Source organism: Schistocerca nitens, chromosome 10, assembly GCF_023898315.1.
Source record: "Schistocerca nitens isolate TAMUIC-IGC-003100 chromosome 10, iqSchNite1.1, whole genome shotgun sequence".
Taxonomy (NCBI): Eukaryota; Metazoa; Arthropoda; class Insecta; order Orthoptera; family Acrididae; genus Schistocerca; species Schistocerca nitens.
In genome coordinates this window covers 125796866-125824666 of record NC_064623.1, presented here as the reverse complement: position 1 = coordinate 125824666, position 27801 = coordinate 125796866, and the positions used below count along the sequence as shown (strand labels likewise).

The 27801-nt window shown below is 42.9% G+C and overlaps 1 protein-coding gene across 2 annotated transcripts in view; it reads right to left on the bottom strand.

Annotated features, from left to right (window-relative positions):
- The window catches only part of LOC126210045 (molybdenum cofactor biosynthesis protein 1), a 120398-nt gene extending 93256 nt beyond the window's left edge, over positions 1-27142 (bottom strand). For both annotated transcript variants that reach the window (XM_049939152.1, XM_049939153.1), the window contains exons 1-4: positions 26617-27142; positions 26164-26275; positions 16335-16502; positions 1661-1887 (exon numbers count right to left, since the gene is read on the bottom strand). In XM_049939152.1, coding sequence (XP_049795109.1) covers positions 1661-1887; positions 16335-16502; positions 26164-26275; positions 26617-26703 — 594 coding nt within the window. In that variant the 5' untranslated portion in view covers positions 26704-27142. The remainder of the gene's footprint in view (positions 1-1660; positions 1888-16334; positions 16503-26163; positions 26276-26616) is intronic.
- Between the last annotated feature and the right edge of the window lie 659 nt (positions 27143-27801).

Below are 27801 nucleotides of genomic sequence, written 5' to 3'. Positions count from 1 at the left end.
TTGCAATAGTAAATCAGAGTAGGAACTAAATAAAATGTTTCAGGCCTTAAATCAAGAAATGGTAAAACTAAAGCTAAAAATGAATACAAAGAAGACAAAAGTTATGGCTACAGACAAGAAAGGAGGTGGAGGTAGGACTGACACAAGAACAGGCAATGAGCAACTCAAGAAAGGAACTGAAATTCACTATCTCAGTAGCATTTTGCAAGAAAACAATCAATATTTCAAGGCATTCAAGAAAAGAATAGCACAGGTGAAGAGTTCCTTCCAAAATAAGAAGAAGCTGCAACTGAATAAACGTATCAGCTTCCACATTAAGAAAATATTTGTAAAGACCTTTGTGTGGAGTGTTCTGACACACAGATGCAAAATCTGTACATTAGAAAAGCCAAAGGAAGCTCGCCTCAATCCTGCTGAAATGTGGTTCTGGAGGAGAAGTACAAGAACTAGCTGCATTGACAGAAAAATTAAAGGAAATAGGAGAGAAGAAAGAACCACTGAACATTATAGGCCAGGGCAAAGCAAAATACACTGGACACTTAACTGGAGACGATAATCTTAAAAAACATTTCTGAAGCCAAGATCGTAGGTAAGAAAACAAGGGGATGACTGAGAACATCCTACTTAAACAATATGATCAATGAATGGGATTTTCTTCACACATGGAGATGAAGACAACTGCTGAAGAGAGGAAGCTGTGGCTGCAGAGACAAGGTTTAACCTTTTGGAAGAGTAAGGACAAACTAATACAAAATATGATTCTGCATGGTAGCTACATATGGAATAAATGACAACTTCTTGTGTGCAGTCATCAAGTCACTTACCCCAGTAGGTGTCTTATCTACTAAAAGTAAAGGTCACTGTTGTGCTTTCAATAGATGTGAACTGCACCCTGAAAATGGTATGTCTAGTTTGCAGTTGTACAGAAGCTTTTTATTTTGCAAAATGGTTCAAATGGCTCTAAGCGCTATGGGACTTAACATCTGAGGTCATCAGTCCCCCAGACTTAGAACTACATAAACCTAACTAACCTGAGGACATCCCTGCCCGAGGCAAGATTCGAACCCGCGACCGTAGCAGCAGCACGGTTCCGGACTGAAGTTCCTAGAACCGCTCGGCCACAGCGGTCAGATTTTATTTTTCAAAGAAATTTTTGATAATAAGATGAACTGATGCTGGTACTTGCTACTGAAACCATAGTACTTAGATACAACAAAAGTGTGACTACAGAATTAAGAATAATTTTTCCAAACAATCGAGTATTTTTTTCAAAACAACACCACAATAGAGGAAACTTATTTTAAACTAAGGACACAAAAGAAAAAAAAGAGAAACTGTAAAGATCTTGAGTCTCATAAGACTCTCTTGGGAGGAAAATATAAGATATTTAATTGGTAAACTTGCAAAGCATACTTTTTTATGTTGTATAAACTACGAAACTGTTAGCATCGTCAGCTAAAATTTACTTCTTCTGTCTTAATATACCTTCTTCACTTACAGCTGCAGTGTGGAGACAGGGGTGAGGGTGGGAGCGGGGATGGGGGCGAGGGTGAGGGCGTACGGCTTTAAAATGGTGAGTCTTGTATTGATATTCTTAACAATAGATTTATATATTTTGCTTATGAAAGTCTGCATGCGATGACAGCTGCACTAGTAATACCTTCACAGGGTCGTATTCAAGTTGCAACGCTAGATCTATGCCAGCCATGACACGCTCCCAGCCTTTCCTCCTCGTGATCTGGTTGTAGCGTTGGGACTGCAGGGTGTCTAAGCTGATGTTCAGACCGTCAAGCCCTGCCCTCTGCAAGGCAACCAGCTGTCTTGTCAACATGAGGCCATTGGTTGTCATTAAGACACTTTCGAGATCTTTTATTTTCTTCAAGGCACCTGTGAAACAGCAAATTATTCTAAAGAAACTGAAACAAATAATTTGTAACATTGCTGCTGCATATGAAACAAAACTCCAGTTGATAAATTGAAAATACAAATTCCTTAAAAGTTAACTGTACATTTGCCCTAATACAAAGAGATAAGAAGGGTTAATAAACTGAATTGAAGAATGCAAGTTAAGATAGCAATGAAAAAATAATTAGAGGCATAAGATCACCTACTGCAACAGGGAAATGGGAATCAATATGAACCATTACCCAACTACTGTCAACTGATTCCATGTCTCCATGCACACTGTATAAACCACTGTGGGTTGTACGACAAAGTACATTGTTGTACCACACATTATGGTTTTTCCCCATTCAATACTCATTTGGAGTGTGGGAAGAATGAGTCTTTAAATGGTTCTGTGCATGCTGTAATTAAGCTTGCCTTCATGGTCCCTATAGGAGTGATACATATGTGGTTATTGTATAATCCCTAAATACCTCGCTTAATACAGGTTCCTGAAATTTCATAAGTTGGGTTTTGTCATATATTTGGCGTCTATCTTCACTTTTCTGGCATTTCCAATTTTTAGTAGCTTCTTGACGCTCTCCCATGCATCAAATAAATCTATGATCAATCATGCTACACTATTTTGTATACGTTCAATGTCTGCCATTAGCCTTATTTGTTATGGGTCATACTTAAGCAATATTCTAGAATGGGCCACACAAGTATTTTGTAAGCAATGTCCTCTATAGACTGATTGCATTTTCCAGTATCTTACCAACGAATTGAAGTCTGCATTCTGCTTTGCCTAGAAGTGAGTCTATGTCGTCATTTCATTTCACCCAGATATTTGTATGAGTTGACCAATTAAAACTGTGATTATTTGATAATGTAGTCATACAATACTGTCTTTTATTTGTTTTGTGATGTGCTCCAATTTACATTTCTGAAAACTTAAACTCAGTTGCCTATCTTTGGACCAATTTGAAATGTTATGATCTGACTCAATATTTGTGCAGATTTTTTTCAGGCAATAATTCATTATAGACAACTCTATCATCCAGGAAAAGTATGAGGTTCCTTATAATATCGTCTTCCAGAACATTAAGGTACAACATTAATGTAATGGTATAAATTACTATAACTGTATAAATAAGTTTATAAGTGTGTAAAATACATTGAACTATTTGTTACAACAAAACATTGTACTGGTATACTCAGCAAGATGTTAAATCAGCAGATAGCTACATTTTATGTTCAACATTTTGTGTACAGCATATATGCTGGAAAGGATTTATACCCATATTAAATAAATCTGAAGAAATGGTAGTGTGTCTCTGGAAAAAAAATCCATAAAAACTCATACAGTCCAATTTGCTATTATGTCACTGTTACTGAAATATAATACAAAGTAACTGAATTCGATGAACATTCTCAGAGTGCAATATGCCTCAGAGTGAAATGCACAATAATGTCAACATTATTTTTCAAGGCTATGTTTGTGAAAATGGATGAAAGCAAACCACACATTTTGTTCTCAATCTGCGGAAGCATTATGCACTGTGAAACACTGTACTGCTGTTCTACATAAAAGCTGTCTCATTGCCAACATCTTTCCCCTGCTGGCTGTTCTACACTTCTCATCACTGATTCAACACGTTGTAAGATATTTTATGCTGTATGACACCACAGTCCAATATGGTTAGGCTAGCATAAAAATAATATATGAATTTCAGTATTGAAACTGGAACAGCAGAAAAGGTAGGAAACAGCAGAAATTTATTTGTAAGGGTGCATACATGATTAAATTTTGGGAGTATTGGGTGCAGACTTAAGTACACAGAGCTGCTGCCGACTGACAGGAACAACAGCTCTCATCACACTGGATATCAAATCGAGCTTGGATTACAGCCATGGGTACATCATTTCATGCTACTCAACTGTATGTCATATGTCAGATTCATCAACTGTAGTGGCTGGCGACTGGTGGCATACCCATCTCTTGGCATCCTGTGAACAGACGTTCTCCACAGGTGACAGATTTGAAGAAAATGCTGGATACGGCAACAGTGGAACACTCTCTGTATCGAGGTAGCTCAGTACAGCTCGGGTGATGTGTAGTCTTGCATTATCTTGTTAAAAGATAACATCACGGAGCCCTTGAAAATAGGGCACAGCGATAGGCCTTAACAAAACACAAATGCAATGGCTGCTGTCCAAATTACTGGCTATGTGAACCAGAGGTTGTTACATGTATCCAGTTGCACCCCATACCATCACATCACATGCTGGACCCGCATGAGAATGACAGGTACAATCTGGCCAGGTCTGTTGGCATCAGAGCCTCCACACACAAGTACATCAATTGTGACGATGTTGCAGAACCGAGACTCATCTGATACGATGACACAGTGCCATTCCTGTGTCTGGCATTGTTGTCAGTTGCACCGCTGTCAGCTCACCTCTCTCCAGAGCTGCATTAAGGGCTTGACAGTCTGTGCTGCTCCAGATGCCATCACATTGTCTGTGTGGATACTTGTCTCACTGTATACAAGCCCACTTCCTGACTAAATGTACACAACTTCACTGCAGGATCACGAACGCATGAGCGAACACTTGTCTGCCCTCTCAGGTGCTAGTTGGGTGGCACTAGTGAGGCCCTGCAAGGCATTTAGCATGTCCCTCCTGAACCTACCAATTCTACGTTCGCACAAAATGAGATTCTGAGCAATGCAAGCAGCGCTTAACACGGTTTCGTGTAAACAACCAACCCTAAAATAGAATTTCTGAATGAGAAACCTGCTCCATAAGCTTTTCTTACATACAGAATATGCATGGGAGTGCTGAAAAGTAATGCCTCTGAATTTTTTATTCTGTTCTCAATATCGGTCGAGGTATGACACGTCACGCATATTACTTGGTCGACTTTCCCACTTCACTGACTCGTGGCACACCCCTCTCCCGCAAACAGATGGAGTCGCAATAGGCAGCCCACTCCGACCAGAGATTGTGAATATGTTTACGGTGCACTTCGAGGAAGAGGCCCTGATGTCATCCAAATGGAAATCCATCATCTTCTTCTTCTTCTTCTTCTTCTGTTATGTGGATAACACACTTGTCATCTGGCCTCATGGAAGAGACAAACTTCTTGACTTCTTTGTACATCTGAACTCCACACGCCACAAAATCAAATTCACTATGGAGACCAAAGAAGAAGGAAGACTACCATTCCTGGACATCATAGTCAGGAGAATAACGGACAGCACCCTGTGCCACAGCGTGTATCAGAAGAGAAAGCACACTTATCTGTATTTGCATGCAGATAACTGCCACCACTGGGTCACGAATAGTGGGGTACTAAAAACACTAGTACACAGGACGCACACCACCTCAGATGCAGAGTTTCTGCTCCAGGAACTCAAACATCTCAGACTGTATTCCAAAAGAACAGATACTCAGAATGGCAGATTAAGCATGCTCTTTGCACCGCCACTACAGTATAACCTGTGGAGATGGAAGAAAGCACGAAGGAAGAGTTATTCACAACCTTTATACCGTGCACTGGCGTGCTATCAGGGAAAGTCGGGCGCATACTGAAAAAGCACTTCGTAATAACTGTCTTTTACCTGTCCAATAAAACACGGACATTTTTAGGGAGTGTAAAAGACGGTTGCGGTCTGCAGCAGGTCAGGGTGTACTAGAATCTGTGCCAGTGTGGTAAGGCACATATTGTACAAATAGAGTACAGCATCAGAGATCGCTGCCAAGAACACCAGCAGCCCACTCGATTAATGTACTCCAGCGAGGAGGAGGAGGAAATTAGTGTTAAAGTCCCATCGACGACAAGGCCATTAGAGATGGAGCACAGGCTTGTATTAGGGAAGGATGGAGAAGGAAATCAGCTGTGCCCTTTCAAAAGAACCATCCCAGCATTTGCCTTAAGCAATTAAAAGAAATCACGGAAAATCTAAATCAGTGTGGCTGGACACATGTTTGAACCATTGTAGTCCTCCTGATCGTGAGTCCAGTGTGCTAACCACTGCACTACCTCACTAAGTTGTAGCCCACCAAGTCAGGAGTCTTAGAGCACTGTTCATCAGACAATCACGATACGGAATATGAACGTAGCAGGATTTGAGTGCCGACCTTCAAATACTGGGACAATGTTGTTAGAGAAGCCACTGAAATTCGCACCAGGGGTAATCTTATCAATCGGGACTGCAGCTAGGCTCTCAGCGAGGCTTGGGAACTCACACTGGTTCTAATTAAGAAGAAGCTCAGCAAACGCAAAAAATCTTGTGACCAGGGCAGATAGAGCTGCTATACTGACACTACCACAGATGCCAACGCAAGCATCTCCACGGCTTCTGATGTGCATCCTCGGGCACGGACCACAGGAATAACGGCTTGCAGTGGGAGGGGGATATACACTGAAGTGTCAAAGAAAATGGTATAGGTATGTGTACTCAAATACAGAGATATGTAAATATTCAGAGTACAGCGCTGCAGTCGGCAATGTCTGTATAAGACAACAAGTGTCAGGTGCAGTTGTTAAGCTGGTTACTGCTGCTACAATGGCAGCTTATCAAGATTTAAACGAGTTTGAACATGATGTTACAGTCCGCACACAAACTATGGTACTCAGCATCTCCAAGGTAGTGATGAAGTGCGGATTTTCCCGTACAACCTTTTCAAAAGTGTACCATGAACATCAGAAATCCAGTAAAACATCAACTCCCTGATATCGCTGCAGCTGGAAAAAGATCCTGCAAGAACAGGACTAATGATGACTGAAGAGAATCGTTCAATGTGACAGAAGTGCAATCCTTTTCAGTGTTGGGCCATCAACAAGGTAGTTGGTTGGTTTAAGGGGGGGGATCAAACTGCTTGGTCATCGGTCCCTCATTCCTATTAAAATAATTCCACAAGGGTGGGAGCAAAATAACTGAGACATACAAAACACAGGTGGAAGAACGGAGAAAACCACAAGAATGACAGAAGGGCAACAAACATTAAATTGGCAAAATCAGACAAGAAAACCACAGAGAGATGCAAGAAATGTGTAGAAGAGAACAGATTACCATGGCTGGCTGACCATGAGAATAAAAAGGAGAAGCCAGCCAACACATTAAAACCTCCACCCTAAAAGCACTAGGGTGGAGGACACAGTGGGATAAAGGAGATGCACTAAAAATTAGATCAAATGACAAAACCCACCCTCCTAAATAAAACGTAAAATTAAAGCGGCTGTTGAGGCATTGTCATCCAACACTGAAGGTAGGGTGCTGTGAGAGTTAAAAGTCCACCACAGAGCGGCAAAAGTGGGCAGTCCAGCAAGAGGCGGACAACCGTCATTTGTGAGGCACAGTGACACTGAGGTGGGTCCTCGCAACGGAGGAGGTAACCATCCGTTAGCCACATATAGCTGTATGGCCAATGCAGAGCCGGCAGAACATAACTGATTTCCTGCGAGAGGACGGCATGGAAGACTTCCACACATTTGTAGTCTCCTTAATGACATGCAGTTTGTTGTGTGTACTGTGATGCCATTCCGTCTCCCAAAACCGAAAAACCCTGTGGCGTAAGGAAGAACACAAGTCAGTTTCGGAGATGCCCATTTCCAAAAGCGGTTTCCGCGTAGCCTGTTTGGCAAGTTCATTGCCTGGGATTCCGACGTGTCCCGGGGTCCACACAAACGCCACTGAACAATGGGGCCATTCCAGGGCATAGATGGACTCCTGAATAGACACTACCAAAGGAAGGCGAGGGTAGCACTGGTCGATAGCTTGTAGGCTGCTGAAGGAGTCAGTACACAGGAGAAATGACTCACCAGGGCATGAGTGGATGTGCTCAAGAGCACAAGAAATGGCCGCCAGCTCTGCAGTGAAAACACTGCAGCCATCTGGCAAGGAGTGCTGTTCAATATGTCCTCCATGAACATACGCAAAGCCTACGTGACCATCAGCCATTAAGACGTCAGTGTAAACCACTTCACGGCCCCGGTACGTGTCGAGAATTGAGAGGAAGTGATAGCGAAGAGCCGCAGGGTTAATGGAGTCCTTAGGGCCATGCAAAAGGTCTGTAAGAATCTGCAGCCTATGTGTACACCATGGAGGTGTATGTGAATGGACCTCGAGGAGAGGTGGTAATGGGAAGGACTCCAGTTCAGACAGAAGAGACTGGACACGAAACGCAATCATAAGCCCTGACCTGGGCCGCCAATGTGGGAGATGAACCGCTGTGGCTGGGAAAAGGAGATGGTGATTCGGGTGCGCAGGAGAACTACGAATGTGTGCAACGTAAGTGGCAAGCAGTTGTGCATGCCTAACTTTCAATAGAGGGTCTCAGGCCTCCACCAGGACAATGGTCACCAACCCCATTCTAAAAGCTCCCGCCGCTAGGTGAACACCACAGTGGTGCACTGGGTCCAGTAGTAAACGCAACGTTGAGGGCGCCACGAAATCTTAAACCAGACTCCCATAGTCAAGGCGAGATTGAACAAGGGGTCTGTAGAGCTGCAGCAGCATAGAGCAATCTGCACCCCAGTTGGTGTTTCTCAGGCAGTGGAGGTGCTGCCAGCACTTTTGCTTAAGTTGACGAAGGTCAGGCAGCCAAGTCAATCGGGCATCGAAAACCAGTCCTAAGAATTGATATGTCTTCACTACAGTGAGTGGTTCGTCATTAATACAGAGCAATACAGAGCACTGCGGAATGCCATTCTCCTGAATACGGGGAGGGGGGACTATAGAGGCACTGACACGGAAAGTACGGAGCGACAGGAAGTTTTGGATAAGAATCGGGAGCGGGCCCTGGAGACCCCACTCATACAATGTGGCAAGGATATAATGTCGCCAGGTCATGTTGTATGCTTTACGTAAGTCAGAAAAGAAAGCAACCAGGTGTTGGCATCTGGAACAGGCTGTTTGGATCACAGGCATGGGGGACACAAGATTATCGGTTGTAGAGCAACCTTGGCAGAAGCCACCCTGACATGGAGCCAGTAGGTCACACGACTCCAGGACCCAACCCAACCGCCGACACACCATACGTTCCAGCATCTTACAAAGAAAGTTGGTGAGGCTGATTGGCCGGTAACTATCCAAATCAAGCAGGTTTTGACCAGGTTTGAGCACCGGAATGATGGTGCTCTCCCGCCTTTGCGATGGAAAGATGCCATCGCACCAGATCTGGTTGAAGATAACGAGATGTCGTTTGTGATCAGATTAGAGATGTTGGTAATCATCTGACTGTGGACCCGACCAGGCTCTGGAGCCGTGTTGGGGCAATGTGCAAGGCCGATGAGGAGCTCCCACTCTGTAAATGGGGCGTTATAGGGTTCACTGTGGCATGTAGTGAATGAGAGGACTTTCCTCTCCATCCCCCATTTGAGGGTGCGAAAGGCTGGGGGTTAGTTCTCCGACGCAGAAGCTCGAGCATAGTGCTCAGCAATCGCATTTGTGTTGGTAAATAACACGCCATTGATGTTAATGACAGGGACACCTGTTGGGGTCTGGTACCCAAAAAGACGTCTAATATTCGTCCAGACTTGAGAAGGTGACGTGTGGCACCCAACGGTCAACATGTATCTCTCCCAACACTCCTGTTTCCATCTTTTTATAAGCTTGCGAATGCGGGCACGGAGCCACTTAAAGGCTATTAGGTGCTCTAGGGAAGGGTGCCACTTATGTCGCTGTAGAGCTCATTGACACTCTAATTGCCTCAGCGACTTCCGGCAACCGGGACACCCTAAATAACAAGGGAACGCATTTTCCGCCACAGAAACAATCGTTGTAGTGACCTGCTCAATGACAACAGCAATGGCACCATGTGGGGATATTCAGCGGTGACAGCAGAGGTGAGGCTTCCCAGTTTGCCTTGTTTAAAGCCCATCTGGGTAGGCGTCCATGGGCATGATGCCGGGGAAGTGACAGAAAGATGGGGAAGTGGTCACTACCACACAGGTTGTCATGTGCTCTCCAGTGGATAGACGGGAGAAGGCCAGGACTGCAAACCGAGAGGTTTGGTGGTGGAAAAAACCACTGCATTTTCACTGGAGGATTACGTGATCGTGAGACTGGGAAGGCACGAAACACTCAATGAGGCAGTCTACGCCTCAGGGTCACCTGCTGCCACCAGATGAGTACCTGTGCAATCGACATCCATTGTGTCTGAGGGCCCAGCAAGATCTAGGTCCTCAGCGGACAGCAGAATCTCCACTTCATCCTCAGTCACAGCGCTTGTAGGTAGTGGTGGTGTGGGTGCCACCACAGTGCCCAGGTTCTTGGGGGTCTTTTTCTTTTAGGGTTCCTCCTGCTGCTCTTTAGGTTTGTCTGGCTGGGAGGGCTTCACCGATTCAGTCTCAGGGACTGAGGAGGACTGTGAAGCCCTACGACAAGCTACGTGTCGTTGCTTCAGCCACTGGCGGGTGTCAGCTTTGCCACTGGTGGAACCTGAGAACCAAAGAATACTTATGCTTCTCCGGCTGAGAAGTGGGGACTGATGTCCCTGATGGTTGGGGGGATGTTGCTCCTGAAGTAGGTTGTGCAGGAGCAACAGGGAGCAAAGCGCCCCCCACCATCAAGGGGCAGGTGGAGTCTGACGGCTCTGAGAGCCAACTGTACGTGGGGGAACGGAAGATGATAGAACCGTTGTCGTAGTGGTGGCGTACGTTGGTGTCATATGTACAGGATGTTGTTGTTGTTGTTGTTGTTGTTGTTGTTGTTGTCTTCAGTCCTGAGACTGGTTTGATGCAGCTCTCCATGCTACTCTATCCTGTGCAAGCTTCTTCATCTCCCAGTACTTACTGCAACCTACATCCTTCTGAATCTGCTTAGTGTATTCATCTCTTGGTCTCCCCCTATGATTTTTACCCTCCATGCTGCCCTCCAATACTAAATTTGTGATCCCTTGATGCCTCAGAACATGTCCTACCAACCGGTCCCTTCTTCTTGTCAAGTTGTGCCACAAACTCCTCTTCTCCCCAATTCTATTCAATACCTCCTCATTAGTTATGTGATCTATCCATCTAATCTTCAGCATTCTTCTGTAGCACCACATTTCGAAAGCTTCTATTCTCTTCTTGTCCAAACTATTTATTGTCCATGTTTCACTTCCATACATGGCTACACACCATACAAATACTTTCAGAAACGACTTCCTGACACTTAAATCTATACTCAATGTTAACAAATTTCTCTTCTTCAGAAACGCTTTCCTTGCCATTGCCAGTCTACATTTTATATCCTCTCTACTTCGACCATCATCAGTTATTTTGCTCCCCAAATAGCAAAACTCCTTTACTTCTTTAAGTGTCTCATTTCCTAATCAAATTCCCTCAGCATCACCCGACTTAATTCGACTACATTCCATTATCCTCGTTTTGCTTTTGTTGATGTTCATCTTATATCCTCCTTTCAAGACACTGTCCATTCCGTTCAACAACTCTTCCAAGTCCTTTGCTGTCTCTGACAGAATTACAATGTCATCGGCGAACCTCAACATTTTTATTTCTTCTCCATGGATTTTAATACCTACTCCGAATTTTTCTTTTGTTTCCTTTACTGCTTGCTCAATATACAGATTGAATAACATCGGGGACAGGCTACAACCCTGTCTCACTCCCTTCCCATCCGCTGCTTCTCTTTCATGCCCCTCAACTCTTATAACTGCCATCTGGTTTCTGTACAAATTGTAAATAGCCTTTCGCTCCCTGTATTTTACCCCTGCCACCTTCAGAATTTGAAAGAAGTATTCCAGTCAACATTGTCAAAAGTTTTCTCTAAGTCTACAAATGCTAGAAATGTACGTTTGCCTTTCCTTAATCTATTTTCTAAGATAAGTCGTAGGGTTAGTATTGCCTCACGTGTTCCAACATTTCTGCGGAATCCAAACTGATCTTCGCCGAGGTCGGCTTCTACCAGTTTTTACATTTGTCTGTAAAGAATTCACGTTAGTATTTTGCAACTGTGACTGATTAAACTGATAGTTCGGTATTTTCACATCTGTCAACACCTGCTTTCTTTGGGATTGGAATTATTATATTCTTCTTGAAGTCTGTGGGTATTTCGCCTGTCTCATACATCTTGCTCACCAGATGGTAGAGTTTTGTCAGGACTGGCTCTCCCAAGGCCGTCAGTAGTTCTAATGGAATATTGTCTACTCCCGGTGCCTTGTTTCGACTTAGATCTTTCAGTGCTCTGTCAAACTCTTCACGCTGTATCGTATCTCCCATTTGATCTTCATCTACATCGTCTTCCATTTCCATAATATTGTCCTGAAGTACATCGCCCTTGTATAGACTCTCTATATACTCCTTCCACCTTTCTGCTTTCCCTTCTTTGCTTAGAACTGGGTTTCCGTCTGAGCTCTTGATATTCATACAAGTGGCTCTCTTTTCTCCAAAGGTCTCTTTAATTTTCCTGTAGGCAGTATCTATCTTACCCCTAGTGAGATAAGCCTCTACATCCTTACATCTGTCCTCCAGCCATCCCTGCTTAGCCATTTTGCACTTCCTGTCGATATCATTTTTGAGACGTTTGTATTCCTTTTTGCCTGCTTCATTAACTGCATTTTTATATTTTCTCCTTTCATCAATTAAATTCAATATTTCTTCTGTTACCCAAGGATTTCTACTATCCCTCGTCTTCTTACCTACTTGATCCTCTGCTGCCTTCACTACTTCATCCCTCAAAGCTACCCATTCTTCTTCTACTGTATTTCTTTCCCCCATTCCTGTCAATTGTTCCCTTATGCTCTCCCTGAAACTCTGTACAACCCCTGGTTTAGTCAGTTTATCCAGGTCCCATCTCCTTAAATTCCCACCTTTTTGCAGTTTCTTCAGTTTTAATCTACAGTTCATAACCAATAGATTGTGGTCAGAGTCCACATCTGCCCCTGGAAATGTCTTACAATTTAAAACCTGGTTCCTAAATCTCTGTCTTACCATTATATAATCTATCTGATACCTTCTAGTATCTCCAGGATTCTTCCAGGTATACAACTTTCTTTTATGATTCTTGAACCAAGTGTTAGCTATGATTAAGTTATGCTCTGTGCAAAATTCTACCAGACGGCTTCCTCTTTCATTTCTCTCCCCCAATCCGTATTCACCTACTATGTTTCCTTCTCTCCGTTTTCCTACTCTCAAATTCCAGTCACCAATGACTATTAAATTTTCCTCTCCCTTCACTACCTGAATAATTTCTTTTATCTCATCATACATTTCAACAATTTCTTCATCATCTGCAGAGCTAGTTGGCATATACACTTTTACTTCTGTAGTAGGCATGGGCTTCGTGTCTATCTTGGCCACAATAATGCGTTCACTATGCTGTTGGTAGTAGCTTACCTGCACTCCTATTTTTTTATTCACTATTAAACCTAATCCTGCATTACCCCTATTTGATTTTGTATTTATAATCCTGTATTCACCTGACCAAAAGTCTTGTTCCTCCTGCCACCGAACTTCACTAATTCCCACTATATATAACTTCAACCTATCCATTTCCCTTTTTAAATTTTCTAACCAACCTGCCCGATTAAGGGATCTGACATTCCACGCTCCGATCCGTAGAACGCCAGTTTTATTTCTCCTGATAACAACGTCCTCTTGAGTAGTCCCCACCCGGAGATCCGAATGTGGGACTATTTTATCTCCGAAATATTTTACCCAAGAGGACGCCATCATCATTTAACCATACAGTAAAGCTGCATGCCCTCGGGAAATAGCCTCTCATATTTTCTCTTAGCCTCAGTGTAGGTCAGTCGGTCCAGGGTCTTGTATTCCATTACTTTTCTTTCTTTCTGGAGAACCCTGCAGTCTGGCGAGCAAGACGAATGGTGGTCTCCACAGCTGACACAGCGGGAGGCAGGGCACAGGGAGTATTGTGACGTGAAGGACGTCCACAATCCCGACAGGTGACACTGGAAATACAGCGGGAAGATATATGGCCGAACTTCCAGCACTTGAAGCACTGCATCGAGGGAGGGATATATGGCTTTACGTCACAGCCGTAGACCATCACCTTGACCTTATCGGGTAATGTGCCACCTTCGAATGCCAACATGCAAGCACCGGTGGCAACCTGATTCACCCTCAGACCCCAGTGGACGCGCCGGACAAAACGGACACTTTGCTGCTCTAAATTGGCATGCAGCTCATTGTCAGACTGCAAAAGAAGGTCCCTGTGAAATATGATACCCTGGACCATATTTAAGCTCTTATGGGGGGTGATGGAAACAGAAACATCCCCCAGCTTGTCACAGGCGAGTAGTGCCCGTGACTGGGCAGAGGATGCCGTTTTGATAAAGACTGAACCTGACCGCATTTTGGACAAGCCCTCCACCTCCCCAAACTTACTCTCTAAATGCTCCACAAAAAACTGAGGTTTCATTGACAAGAAAGATTCTCCATCAACTCTCGTACATACGAGGTTCCAGGGTGAATAAGCTCTGCTACCATCCTTAGCCTGGCATTCCTCCAATGGTGTGGGAACGATTTGGGGTTGTATTTCTTAGCATTGAAGTTAGACCTTGACCGCTTAGAGACTGCTGGTGTTTGACCACCAGCAAGAGATGACGTACTACGCACCACGGCGTGTCATCCGCACTGATGCCACCCACTCCGACCAGTGGCCCTCTCCACGGGTGCCACCCAGTCGCAGCAAAGGCCATCTGGCAACATGGCCATTGCCGGGAGTCCTGATGCCCCAGGGCGACGGATGTCTACTCCTTGGTATACGTGGGGAGTTAACAGTGCAGCCATCAGCAGAGTGATCCCTGTGCGGTCAGGGGGCTACAAGCAACAGGGTACATGGCGGCCCCACCAGAATGGACTGGCTACCGTGCTGGATATCAGGTGCAAACAAGCTAAGAAGTCCAGTACAGAAAGCAATACTGCACAGAGGTTGGAGGAAAACACACCCAGGAGGGCAATCTCGTCAAACAGCTAGAGAATGAGTGGAAGTGCAGATCCACATCGACGAAGGATGCGAGAGGTCTCAGAGGATGATGGACACTATGCACCATGAAAGGCACCCTTCCGCAATTGGCTTGCTCTTCAGGAAAATTTTGAAAAATGGGGGTCAAACCCTACAGGGGACCATCACATAAAGGCTGAAACATGTGAGACTCCTTTTAGTCACCTCTTACGACACGCAGGAATACCTCAGGCCTATTTTAACCCCCAGACCCACAGGGAGCATCAACAAGTGTCAGTGAGTAAACCATTCAACGAAATATCATCTATATGGACTTTCGGAGTCGAAGGCCCACTCGTGTATCCTTGATGACTGCATGACACAAAGCTTTAACCTCACCTGGGCCCGTCAACATCAACATTGAGCTGTTGATGACTGGAAACACGTTGCCTGGTCAGACAAGACTCGTTTCAAATTGTATCGAGTGGATAGACGGGTATGGAGACAACCACATGAATCCATGGACCCCACATTTCAGCAGGAGACTTTTCAAGCTGGTGGAGGCTCTGTAATGGTGTGGGGCATTTGTGGTTGGAGTGATATGGGACCACTAAGATGTCTGACAGGTGTCAAGTATGTAAGCATCCTGTCTGATCACCTGCATCCATGAATTCCATTGTGCATTCCAACAGACTTCGGCAATTCCAGTGGGACAATGCGACACCCCACACATCCAGAATTGCTACACAGTGGCTCCAGGAACACTATTCTGAGTTTAAACACTTCTGCTGGACACCAAACGCCCCAGACATGAACATTATTGAGCATATCTGGGATGCCTTGCAACTTGCTGTTCAGAAGAGACCTCCACCCCCTCATTCTCTTACGGACTTATGGACAGCCCTGCAGGAAACATGGTGTCAGTTCCCTCCAGCACTACTTCAGCCATTAGACAAGTCCGTGCCGTGTCATGTTGAGGCACTTCTGCATGCTCGTGGGGGCTCTATACAATATTAAGCAGGTCTACCAGTTTCTTTGGCTTTTCAGTGTAAGTCAGCCACCTACCTTCAGAATCTCAGTTCCGTTCATCAGCACACTTGATGATGACGACATGTCTGATCATTGAAATATTGTGCCTGTCAGACACTACGGACCAGCATTACACCCGTTGACTGTTGATCAACAAATACACCAGGAGAAACTGTACAATCTCATGTAGAATGTTAATAAAGTTTGTTTTATTTAAAAAGCTTTAATAGTCTTCATATAAAAATAGAGGCATTACTTTGAAGCACACCTTTGTACATAGCATCACTCCTTGTGCTGTTACACTGAAATCCTAAGCACTTGCGTATCCAAGCATGTGGTTCATTTCAAGCCAATTTGATGTGTAATGCCAACTCCATGGTGTTACAATTTTAATGTCCATCAGTGTATTTAGCAACAGCAACCAAGAGATCAGCATATCACACATAGCAAAAGGAATGTCGAACGTGTACGAAGACATTACAATATTTGTTGACAAATACTTACCGACAATGTCTACAATGTCCCTCCGGACAGTAGGTTCACCACCAGTCAGTCTTATTTTCCTAACTCCTTGTTTAACGAAGAGTTCAGCCAGGTAGACGATCTCATCCGTAGTCAGCAACTTTTCTTTCTTTGTTAAAGTGACACCTTCCTCCGGCATGCAATACTGACCTGAAAATGATGTAATAACTGAATAATTATATGACATCTAATGAACATACTGTCCGTTTCAAGAAATCAAAAACCACACACATTGCTGGGGAAATACAGCTAAAATATATCAAGCTTTGAAGCAGCAGCAGCAGCAGTGAACAGTAATAATATAGGATAAAGCAGGTAACCACACACCTTGCATCAAGATCAAGACATAGCACATAATCTTTGCACTTTAGTGTGGTAGTCCGCAGCAAGATGGTGTCTCGCCGAGGGAACAGCGAAAGTTGTTTGAGTGAAATAAAAAGTGCATTGTGGAATCGACATGGAAGCCAGTTACTTTAGAGTGAATCTTCGTGCACAGATAAGTTCATAGATGTGTATTATCAGCCAAATCGGTGTGATACAGCACCATCATCAGAGATAAGCAACAAGAAAATGTAGCTGTGTGGCATGCCGTATTATAGCATGTGACTATGTGGTTTATTGTGACAGTGTCGTGCATGTAGTACACTTAAATAACAACACTAATAATGATATTATGAAAAGGATAGATTGGTACTCACCATATAGAGTGGATACTGAGTCACAGAGAGGCACAACAAAGAGACTGCTATGCATTCAGGCTTTTGACCAAAAGGCCTTCTTCTAAAGTAGAAAAAATGCAAGAACAATTCACACACAAATGACCACTGTCTCTGGTTGCTGACTCCGGCCTCAGAGGTCAGAAGTGTGTGAGTTGTGCTTGCTTGAATATGTGTGTGTGTGTGTGTGTGTGTGTGTGTGTGTGTGTGTGTTTTATCTAATTTACAAGAAGGCATTTGGGCAAAGCTTAAACATACAGCAGTCTTTTTGTTGTGCTTGTCATTTTCTCTATATGGTGAGTAGCAATCTATCTTTTTTACAATAGTATTGTTGTTCCAACCTGGCTTTTCCATTGTTTACACTTAAATAATACTAATATTTGATGAAATCATGAACTATGGGATGATATTTAAGATAGTTACCTGGAGTCCATTAAACATAAACGATTGTTGCATTTGTGATGGGCATTACCATGTGCCTACTATAGGGTTTATATGTCTGTTAAATTGCCATTTCTTCAGTGTAGTTCCACAGGTTCATGCTATTAGTCATCCCTATCCCCCCCCCCCCTTCTGTAAGGAGAAAGACTTAATTCCTAATATGTTGTTGTTGTTGTGGTCTCCAGTCCTGAGACTGGTTTGATGCAGCTCTCCATGCTACTCTATCCTGTGCAAGCTTCTTCATCTCCCAGTACCTACTGCAACCTACATCCTTCTGTATCTGTTAGTGTATTCATCTCTTGGTCTCCCTCTACGATTTTTACCCTCCATGCTGCCCTCCAATACTAAATTGGTGATCCCTTGATGCCTCAGAACATGTCCTACCAACTGATCCCTTCTCCTAGTCAAGTTGTTCCACAAACTTCTCTTCTCCCCAATCCTCTTCAATACCTCCTCCTTAGTTATATGATATACCCATCTAATCTTCAGCATTCTTCTGTAGCACCACATTTCGAAATCTTCTATTCGCATCTTGACAAAACTAATTATCGTCCATGTTTCACTTCCATACATGGCTACACTCCATACAAATTCCTAATATAATAAAAGGAAATACAGCAAAGGGTGGACTCCATTAGCTTCTCAGAAGCTACAGTGTTCAAATTTTTGGCTTCAAATTCTGATTCAAATTTCCTGAAACACATTGTTCACATAGACTTCTGTGAAATTAATGTCAAGAAGCATGGCCATCCTACAGAGACAATGACCTTAACACCAAAATACCGTAAGTGTATATCTGTACAGAATAATAAACTTCCTAATGTCATATGTCTGCTTGTCTTTACAGGGTGAGTCAGCTGCCCCTGCCTATGGCTTTTATGCATCCTGCCATGCAAAATATTAGCCCTACAGAAAAAAAATGAACAGGACTTTTTACAGGAAATTTAATGTACTTAAATGTTGTGCTAGGATATGTTTTCGGAAGAGGCCGTAACATATTTCTCTTGAATAATTCAGAAACTACAGCCTCCAGCGAAAATGTATTCCAGTACAAAATTTAGCTACATTAAATTTCCTACAAAAATATCCTGTTCAGATTTCACTTAAGACTAAAAGTTTGCACATATCAAGTGAAGGAATATCAAAATCTTGCATATGGTTGGTTGGTTTGTTTGGGGGAAGAGACCAGACAGCGAGGTCATCGGTCTCATCGGATTAGGGATGGACGGGGAAGGAAGTCGGCCGTGGACTTTCAAAGGAACCATCCCGGGCATTTGCCTGGAGCGATTTAGGGAAATCACGGAAAACCTAAATCAGGATGGCCGGACGCGGGATTGAACCGCTGTCCTCCCAAATGCGAGACCAGTGTGCTAACCACTGCGCCACCTCGCTTGGTTTTGCATATGGTATTTGAAGGAGTTGCAGGCTGAATAAAACCCATCAGTAGGGCAGTTACCTCGTCCTGTATATACACCTGAGGTGTGTCATGGGTATTATTTGTCTCCAACTCAGTATGAAGCTGGAGAGCAGGTTGATGAACCTGAATCAATTGATGGTAGTGTCTTTAGATTACACTGAGAGCAATGCGAACTGCGATCAGCAAAGAAACTTTGGTGATATATAATGACAAGCCATAAGATTATATGTATTCCTTGTAATTACTAATGAATTCACTATGTGCAGGACTTTAAAATGTCCTATTTAATATGAAAAGAATAGCTTAATCTATGGAGTACCTCATTGTACAATATATATATTACGTTCATCACCTGATTTATGAAACTTTTTGAACATTCATCTGTCTCTCCTGTATAATTTGCTTAATGAGACTTAATATTATTTAGCCCCAAGCACCTCAGTTCTTACACTCAGTTTCCAACACCTCCTAACACCATCACCAACAAGATTCAACTTCAAATGTACTGCAACTTACAGTCACCACCAATATTTTTCTTTGTTCTCCCCCCATTCTAGAATACTGTTCAAGTGTGTGGGACCACACCAAATAGTACCAGAAGGTGATATTGAATATATATAGAGAAGGGCAGCACAAATGGTCACCATTCTGTTGGACACATGGGAGAGTGTTACAGATATGCTGAAGACACTGAACTGGTAGACTCTTGAAAGTAAGTGTAAACTATCCTGAGAAAACCTACTTACAAATTTTCAAGAATAAGTTTTAAGTGATGACTCTATGTATCATTCCCATAGGAATCTGGAGAACAATCAGATTAATAACAGCACATGGAGCAACATTTAAACATCACTCTTGCTGTACTTCATATGTGAATGGAACAGGGGAAACATGCTAATAACTGTTATGATGAGACATACCCTCTGCCATGAATTTCACAGTGGTTTGCAGAGTACAGATGTAGGTGTAGAGCTACGCTGCAAACCAGTCTGTCACCACAGCCAGTTTACCCCCAGTCACATTCATTGGCTTTGCAAACCCACAACCGAACCGTTACATTTCAACCTAGACCTTGAACTACACTACAAATCAGTCCGTCACCACATCCAGCTTTCCCCCCACTCATAACCATATTATAACATTGGTATATGAAAAGATATCCCAAGATTCCTGTCATATCCTGAAAAACAAACAATACAATAAATAAATACAAACATCAGTAACCAAACAGCGAGGTAATTGATACCACGATCTAAGCTGACAGAAACTAAGGGAGGAACAACACAAACACCACAGTCCAGAAAATGGGCAAACAGAGAGGCTGGGATGCAGGAAGAATAAATGAGGGGGAGGGGGGGAAGGGCGAGAGCAGGGGTGCACCAAAGGTGCTGCACACGATGGGGCACCAACACTGCAACTGGCCCATCCCGACGTCACATCACACCGTGAGCATGACAACTGGAACAGCACCAGGGGACGAAGACACAAGAAAAGGCAAAACAAAATGACACAAAATAGCAGACAAAATGTAGGGAAAAGTGGGGGTATGGGTGATCTAGCCGGCATGGAGGCAAGACCAGAGGCCTCCCAAACTAATGCCAATCCTAACCAAAGGACTCCAATACCAGAATGAAGGGCCAAAAAACAGGGCAGTCAACCACAATATGGGTCACCATGAAGGAGGCCCCGGAACTACAAAGGAGTAAAAAATCATGGGTTAACCTGATACAGCCAATACAAAGACAGCAGAGAGTGGTAGATTCCCACTGGGAGAGGAGGAGGAGGAAGGAAGAATGCCACATGGTGGGAGTTCCTTATTCACATGAAGTTTATTAGACAGAGGAAGAAATGCAGGGGTGAGGGGCACAGAGCGTGTGGTCTCCCATGAGTGGGACCATGACGGAGCAAAAAGGGAGAATAGGAGGTACCTGTAGTTGGTGGCCCCACTAGTCAGCTCATTACCCAAGATACCCATGTAGCCAGGAACCCAAAGGAAATCAACTGAACGAGCAGCACAGTCAAGATTGCGGAGAAGTTCACGGATAGCAGAGACCAAGAGATGGTGGAAAAATGAGTGGTAGCCTAAGGGCAACTATCTAGTCCATACATAACAAAATACATGTGAGGGAGGACCGTTTAACGAAGCAGAGGACCCGATAGATGGCCACCCCACACATGGCAGGCAAGAGATGGTATTCCATGCCAACGGAAGACATGAAGGCAAATTACACGTGATCAGAAAATTTAGAGCCAATGGTGTAGAAAACAACGGCACATCCCAGAGCTGCCATAGGAGCAGGTGGAACAAACAACAGAAACAAGAGATCCGCTGGAATACAGAAAAGAGGAACATTGGGGGTTGGGGGGGAGTGTTCTAGAGAGAACATGAGGAACAGGGCAGAGAGGGAAGATGGAAATCATGGTGGAGAGGCCAACAGATAAACCAACACAAAGGAGGGCAATGGGCAGGTCACTTCCCTAAGCTGCAAAAAGAGCAGTGAAAGAGCAGATAGTGATGGCATTGCAAACCAGAAGCTGGGACCGCTCAACCGAAAGAGGTGAGGGTCCAAGTGCCAACCAGAAATCTATCAAAAGGGCTAGTGGGGAAGGTATTGGTGGCCAATGGATATCATGATGCTGAACTGGGTCCAAGAGCAGTGTGGAAGGGGCAGCTGACTCGCGAGTCATAAACTTGACAACCATAGTCCAGATAGTACAGAATTAAGGCCTGATAATGGCAGAGAAGAGTCGAACAATACACACACCAAGAGGTGTGGACAAGGAAGCAAAGGACTGAGTTTACAGAAGCCACGGCCACCAGGAGATGGATATGGGGCAACCAACTAAGCTTGTTGTCCAAAAGAAGACCCAAGGAATAGAACTGGGGAACAACGGTCAGGCATTGGGCATTGAAGTAAAGCTCTGGATTGGGATGGACTGTAGTATGGCAACAGAAATGCACCACACATGTTGGAAGTGGGGAGAAGTGAAACTGTGAGAGAATGTCCATGCGGAAGTGCATTGGATGGCACTCTGGAGCTGTTGCTCTGCAGAGGCCACTGAATGGGAACTAGTCCAGATATAGAAATCATAGCCCAATGGAGGACACGAGTCCATCAGTAGTGATTAAAAAAATTGAGGAAACTAATTACAGAGCCCTGTGGAATGTCGTTCTCCTGAGTCTGCAGAGAGCTGAGAACAGTGCCAACCTGAACCCTGGATGACCAGTGAGGCAGAAACTCGTGAATAAATATGGGAAGAAGGCCCTGAAGACCCCACTCATGGAGTGTTAGGGAGACGTGATGGCACAAAGATGTGTGAAGAAAACTGCAACAAGATGGCAGTGTTGAGAAAAGGCCTGCTGATCTGTGGTTTCCAATTGACACAGGTGTACAGGCGGAGATTGTCTCTGCCGAAAGCTGTACCGGTTCGGAGATTCAAGGACCCAACTGAGCCAAAAAGCCACCATCAATTCAAATAACTTCCAGACGATGCTGGTCCGACTGATCGGCTGGTAACTATCAACAGATGACATATTCTCACCAGGCTTAAGGACAGGAACCACAATACTGTCCCTCCACAGAGAGGGGAAATCCCCTTTGAGCCAAATGTGGTTAAGCAATCGGAGGTGACACTGTTTTCGTGGAGGACAGAGGTGTTGAAGCAGTTGGTTATGGATGGAATTGCGGCCAGGGACTGAATCATGGGAAGAAGAGAGGGCCACAATAAGTTTTCATTCAGTAACAGGTTTATTGTAGGATTTCACCTGACATTTGGTAAAACATGTGGGAACCTTCAGCCAACTATTTCCAGAGGAGGAAGGTGACCGGATAGGAGGCTGATGACGAAGCCGTTGCAGAATGGGTCACAAAACGTTCCGTGAGGACCAATGGATTCATACAAAGGCCACCCGGAAGGACAAGATGCAGGATGGACGATTACCATTGGTAACCTCAGTAGGTGCAGAGCGTAGCCCACATCTGTGACGAAGGGACAGAAGAACCTAAGGAGGAGGCAAAGCATTTCCAACACACCCATTTGGTCTGTTTCATTAGTAATGGGCTTTGGTGCAAAGAATTTTAAAGGTAATAAGACCAGCAGAGGACAAGTGCTGCTTAAGGCACTGCAAAGCCCGACGTTGATCACAGATGGTTATGGCAATGACCATGCCCCACCACAGCCTGTTGAGTTGGGGATGACAATATCGGCGGCGCAAATAATTGTATCAGACTTGTCACTGCTGACTCATTGACACGAAGAGGGGGTAAACATGACCTGGAGCAAGGTTGCAAACCAGCCACATCAATGGCTGTCTGGCACCCCAGATGGTTTACACAGAAAATTTAGAAGGGGAGGTCAGACCCCAAAGGGGGACCAAAAATGCCAAAAAGGAAAGGTGAAAACGAAAAAGCAAGGCGTGAGAGAATGAATCCCTGGAAGGAAGAAAGGCCCACAATAGCTCAGGTCTTCAAGTGCGCCAAGCACGAACTCACGAAAGAGCCATGAGCCCTCAGAGGGGAGGGTAAAATTGTGCTCCCCAAGTTGAAAACAAAAGTAATAAGCTTGTATCTTCTGCTGAAACAACTCATTAGATTCAACGATTCTCTTTGGCTACTGTACACTATCATCTGATGGGCTATGGCTTATGGAAATGAAGGGTCAACAGCAACACGCAGCAGAAAAGCCACTGACGCCAAAAGTGCACTTTAGCCACCCTCCACCACTAACATAGCTAAATCCAGGTTAACATTCTGACCCCATGAAGATGAGGGATAAGGTCAAAAAACATAAAAAAATGAATGTCAGGAGAAAAACAGCTAACAGGTACTTCGGAGAAATCCACTGCTCTTGCTCCGGCTATGCTACTCAGCTGCTGTTTTCATATTGTTGTGCTTTAGCTTTGTATAATATGTAAACATCTACAGATACTTTGATGACAATCGCACTCTTAGATGTGCAACTGAAGACAAAAACTATATTTGTTCTGTTAGCGTGGATAAAATGTAGCCACATTTACAAATTAATTTGCAATATGAATGTAAAAATACTTATTCCATGTCATTACAATTTATCGTGCATAACGATCCACAGAACATGAAACTGGCTAACTGATTAATTAACAATATTGTGTATAGTTTTCATGACAGTTATGTTTGCATCCTTGAATTCAATGTTTGCGTAAAACTTATTACTGATACCCAAGAATCACTGCAAGGATAATGATCTAAAACTTTAAAAACTAAATTTAAGTATTACAGTGTTATATTTTACACATTCAAACATAATTAATTCCATAAATCAGATCAGGGAGGAAAGCCTTTACGAATGCGGAATGAGTCACACCATACTAAAGCTACACTAAAAGGCTGGAGCCACAATTGCCAGCTATTTATGTGAAGTATACTGATGACAAATTATTATTAGTGCCAATTTACTGAAAACAATATTTTTGTAATTACTTCTGGATTACATTATATGGAAACTTAACTGCAGAAAGGGGACAAGTCCCCTTCTTCAAAGTTTACAGGCGAGTCAAAAAACTTTTATACAGAAACTCTAACGTAAAATTATTCTACACTTTTTCTATAAATATGTGGTTGTAAGGTATTTAAATTTCGTAATTTTTATCCCCTTTGTGTTCCCAGTAGCTCAATTTCTTTTCTTCTTTTTCTTTTCAACTTGACATACTCCCTTCTTGTAGCAAAAGATGTGGAATATACATTAAAAGACTTATATTTTGAGGAAGAAAATTTATTTTACATATTTTCCTCAAACTAAATACATTGTAATCAATATTATATCAAATTAAGTCAATGGGCTTATCATACTCTTCCTTTTCATCACTCTCTTTGTGGTCAGATAAGTCATAATTTCATTCAAAAAATGCAGCCTTTCTTCCAGAACATAAATTAAACTTTATTTCATATGATCCATCTTAAGATGTTTATATGTAGTTTGGCTTCGTAGGCTGGTTCCTTGGGAAGTTCTAGATTCACCTGAATATTTCTTAGCCTACATAAAATCTATCAGTTCACATAGTTTTGATGTTTATCTTACATTGAGCTATTGGTGGTGTATCTTTATTGAAACTAAATTCGTGATTGACAGGACAAAATAAATCTTTTGCCTCTTTGGAAAACATTTTCCATAATAACTGTTACTAGGGGAAGCTTTTATTTACAGTCTTGACCACCAAGTATTGTAGTCTGTGGAGTTCGCCGTTTTTATGAGAACAACCTAAATTTGTCTTTCTTCTGTGATGATCCAAATATGAGTTTTATCACCTTACTAACAGTGTAATATCATTCCAGGTTTCCCAAGTTTCCCCTGATGATACCAAACTCTCCACACGATTCACAGCAGAAAGGGAACATGTCTAGGACATGATCTCTTTCTGCAGTAAGCAGTTAATTGTACCAAGTCACTAGAAGCACTTTATGACTTCTGCAATAAAAGAAATTTTGAAAATTTTTGGCCTGTTGTTTTTCTGCAGTTAGCTATTCTTGTGGATGTTAGGAGAAAAACAGCTATTTTGAAAATGTGTAGCTTTACACATACTACTCTCCGCTTATGTGTTGGAAAAGCATGGGCCTGTCTACTACCAATATTAGAGTTACCATACATAGTGTTTACACTGACTGTAAATATCAAATTGTAAGAATGGCTAACGAGTCATTCTTGTACTTTTTTTTTATACATTTGGGAAAGTTCAGTTTCCTGTCTGATATTCACTGGTAACCTTTTATAGACTTTTGCACCAGAATATAAAGCTCCATTCAGAACCCTCAAGAGGAATGGATAGTCTATGGAAATTACTGCTACTATTGTGATTGTGAAAAGTTGAGTTCATCCTAAATTCACTCTGGTTGTTCAATCACAAATATCATTAGGGAGCATATATATTGGCATGTACTTCTAAGAATCTGTAATCCCTGAAGAGGCTTCTACAAGATATTTGGCTACCAATTATAAATGATATTCTCATTGCACACTTCTATAGAACACCTTTTTTAACCTTAGCTGCAATGCTCCAGAAGATTACGCCATATTACATAATTTAATGAAGGTATGCAACATTTCATATACAAAAGTATTTGTTTCAATGACACACAAAATGATTTGCATATTCTGTGAGTACTGAAACAATCGGAAATATTAAAAAAATATAGTATGTTAACAAAGCCTACTGCTACCATGGTAAACATCGGTTTATAAACTAGAGTTACAAGATACTTACATCTCAAATTGCATCTTTCTGTCAGTGATATCCGTAAATATGTGTGATATCGCCCAAAAGTATCTGTCAGTATGTTTTGTTCCTCAACGCTCGCTTTCTCTTTCACTAAGGCCTAAAATGAAAAAAAAAAAAAGTTAAATATCAAACACTATTCCCTTAAACACAAATTTGATTTCTTACAGGGCTTGCCCACTATAGTAACTTTCACTTTGTATTATTGTGGCGAATATTTATCATACAAAACAAAAAATGGTAGCGAAGTCCGAACGGTTAGACAGCTGTTATGAATGTGCGCAACAGAGCACTGAGTGCATTAATATCAATGATAACCGGCACAGTTTTTCACTCTTGAAGAACTATATATGACACTCAAAAGATACGAGAACGTTCTTATATTATGCAACAGATATCTCGTCCACTGTTAACAAACAATGTTATTTTTGAAATGCTTACACCGACAGCAGAAATTTGCGAGTTGTTGGCATCTGTAAACAGACTCCTGGACACGCATGTTGTGCGCTTCAGCATACGCAGTAACATCACAGGAAATTCTATGCGTTTGTTTCGTAACAGGCAGCGAGACTTCTGAACAGAAGTCGGGAGATCACTTGCATGAATACACTCATACAAAGGAGTACATTTATCTTGGACTGCAGACGAAGAAAAACACCAATTTAATCTCGACGATTAGAAAGGATTAAACTTTGAGAGCGTCAGTAGGTAGTCGTACACGAGACACACGATAGACGACACGTAAAGAAATGTTTTCTCACGGCGCGTGGGAAGTCGGTGGGTCTGTTATTCGAGTTGTGCAGTAATAGCAGACGTGTTGTGCATATGCAACAGCGTCGCTCTCCCAATTAGTCTCTATTCTTCCCAGGCTTTTCATGGTCGCACGCAGACTCTCTCTGCAGCGCTTGTCGTTCCCCCTTTTCGTTCTCTGCCTTATCATCTCCTCTCCCTCTTTACGTAAACTTGGCCTTTGAAAGCACCAAGTCAGCTGATATACAAGTAAACAACAAAGCAGAGGAAGGGGGAAAAAAAACACACCCTCTTCTGCGCAGGCGCTACGCTGCACCTCACAGAGAAAGAGTAAACAGCCAGTGTAATTAGAGCTCGCTGACGTCACAAAGATACAAACGCAAAGGCGGTAACGTGACATTGCATGTCACTCTGACGTAGCAGTTCAACAAGCCATGGCACCATACCTTCTTTTTGACATGACTTGAATTCTCACACTGCAGAAATTTTGCGACTGTGAAATAAATGGTTCGATTATTAGTTTAATAAGAGCTCTTAGCAGTGACGAATCTCATTTATATATTTGGCCTACAACGAACTTACATTGTGCGTCGGGGAGTACGAAGTGTACCGTTTTGCTACCACCACTAAAATGAAAATCCACCGAAATTTATTATTAATGGCATTTCTCCTTTTTTATGTTAACACTTGTTTTAGGTACGCCATCGCAAGAAAGTGCTTGCTTCTGAACTATGGATTTAATGCTGCAAAGAAGTACATGGCTATCTCTACTACGTTTTAGTTACTAGATTTACATTTCAAATTGATAAAACCCACAGTGTGATTTGCAATGTGAGCGTGTATTCCGCATGTCTAAAACACTGGCAATGTCCAGTG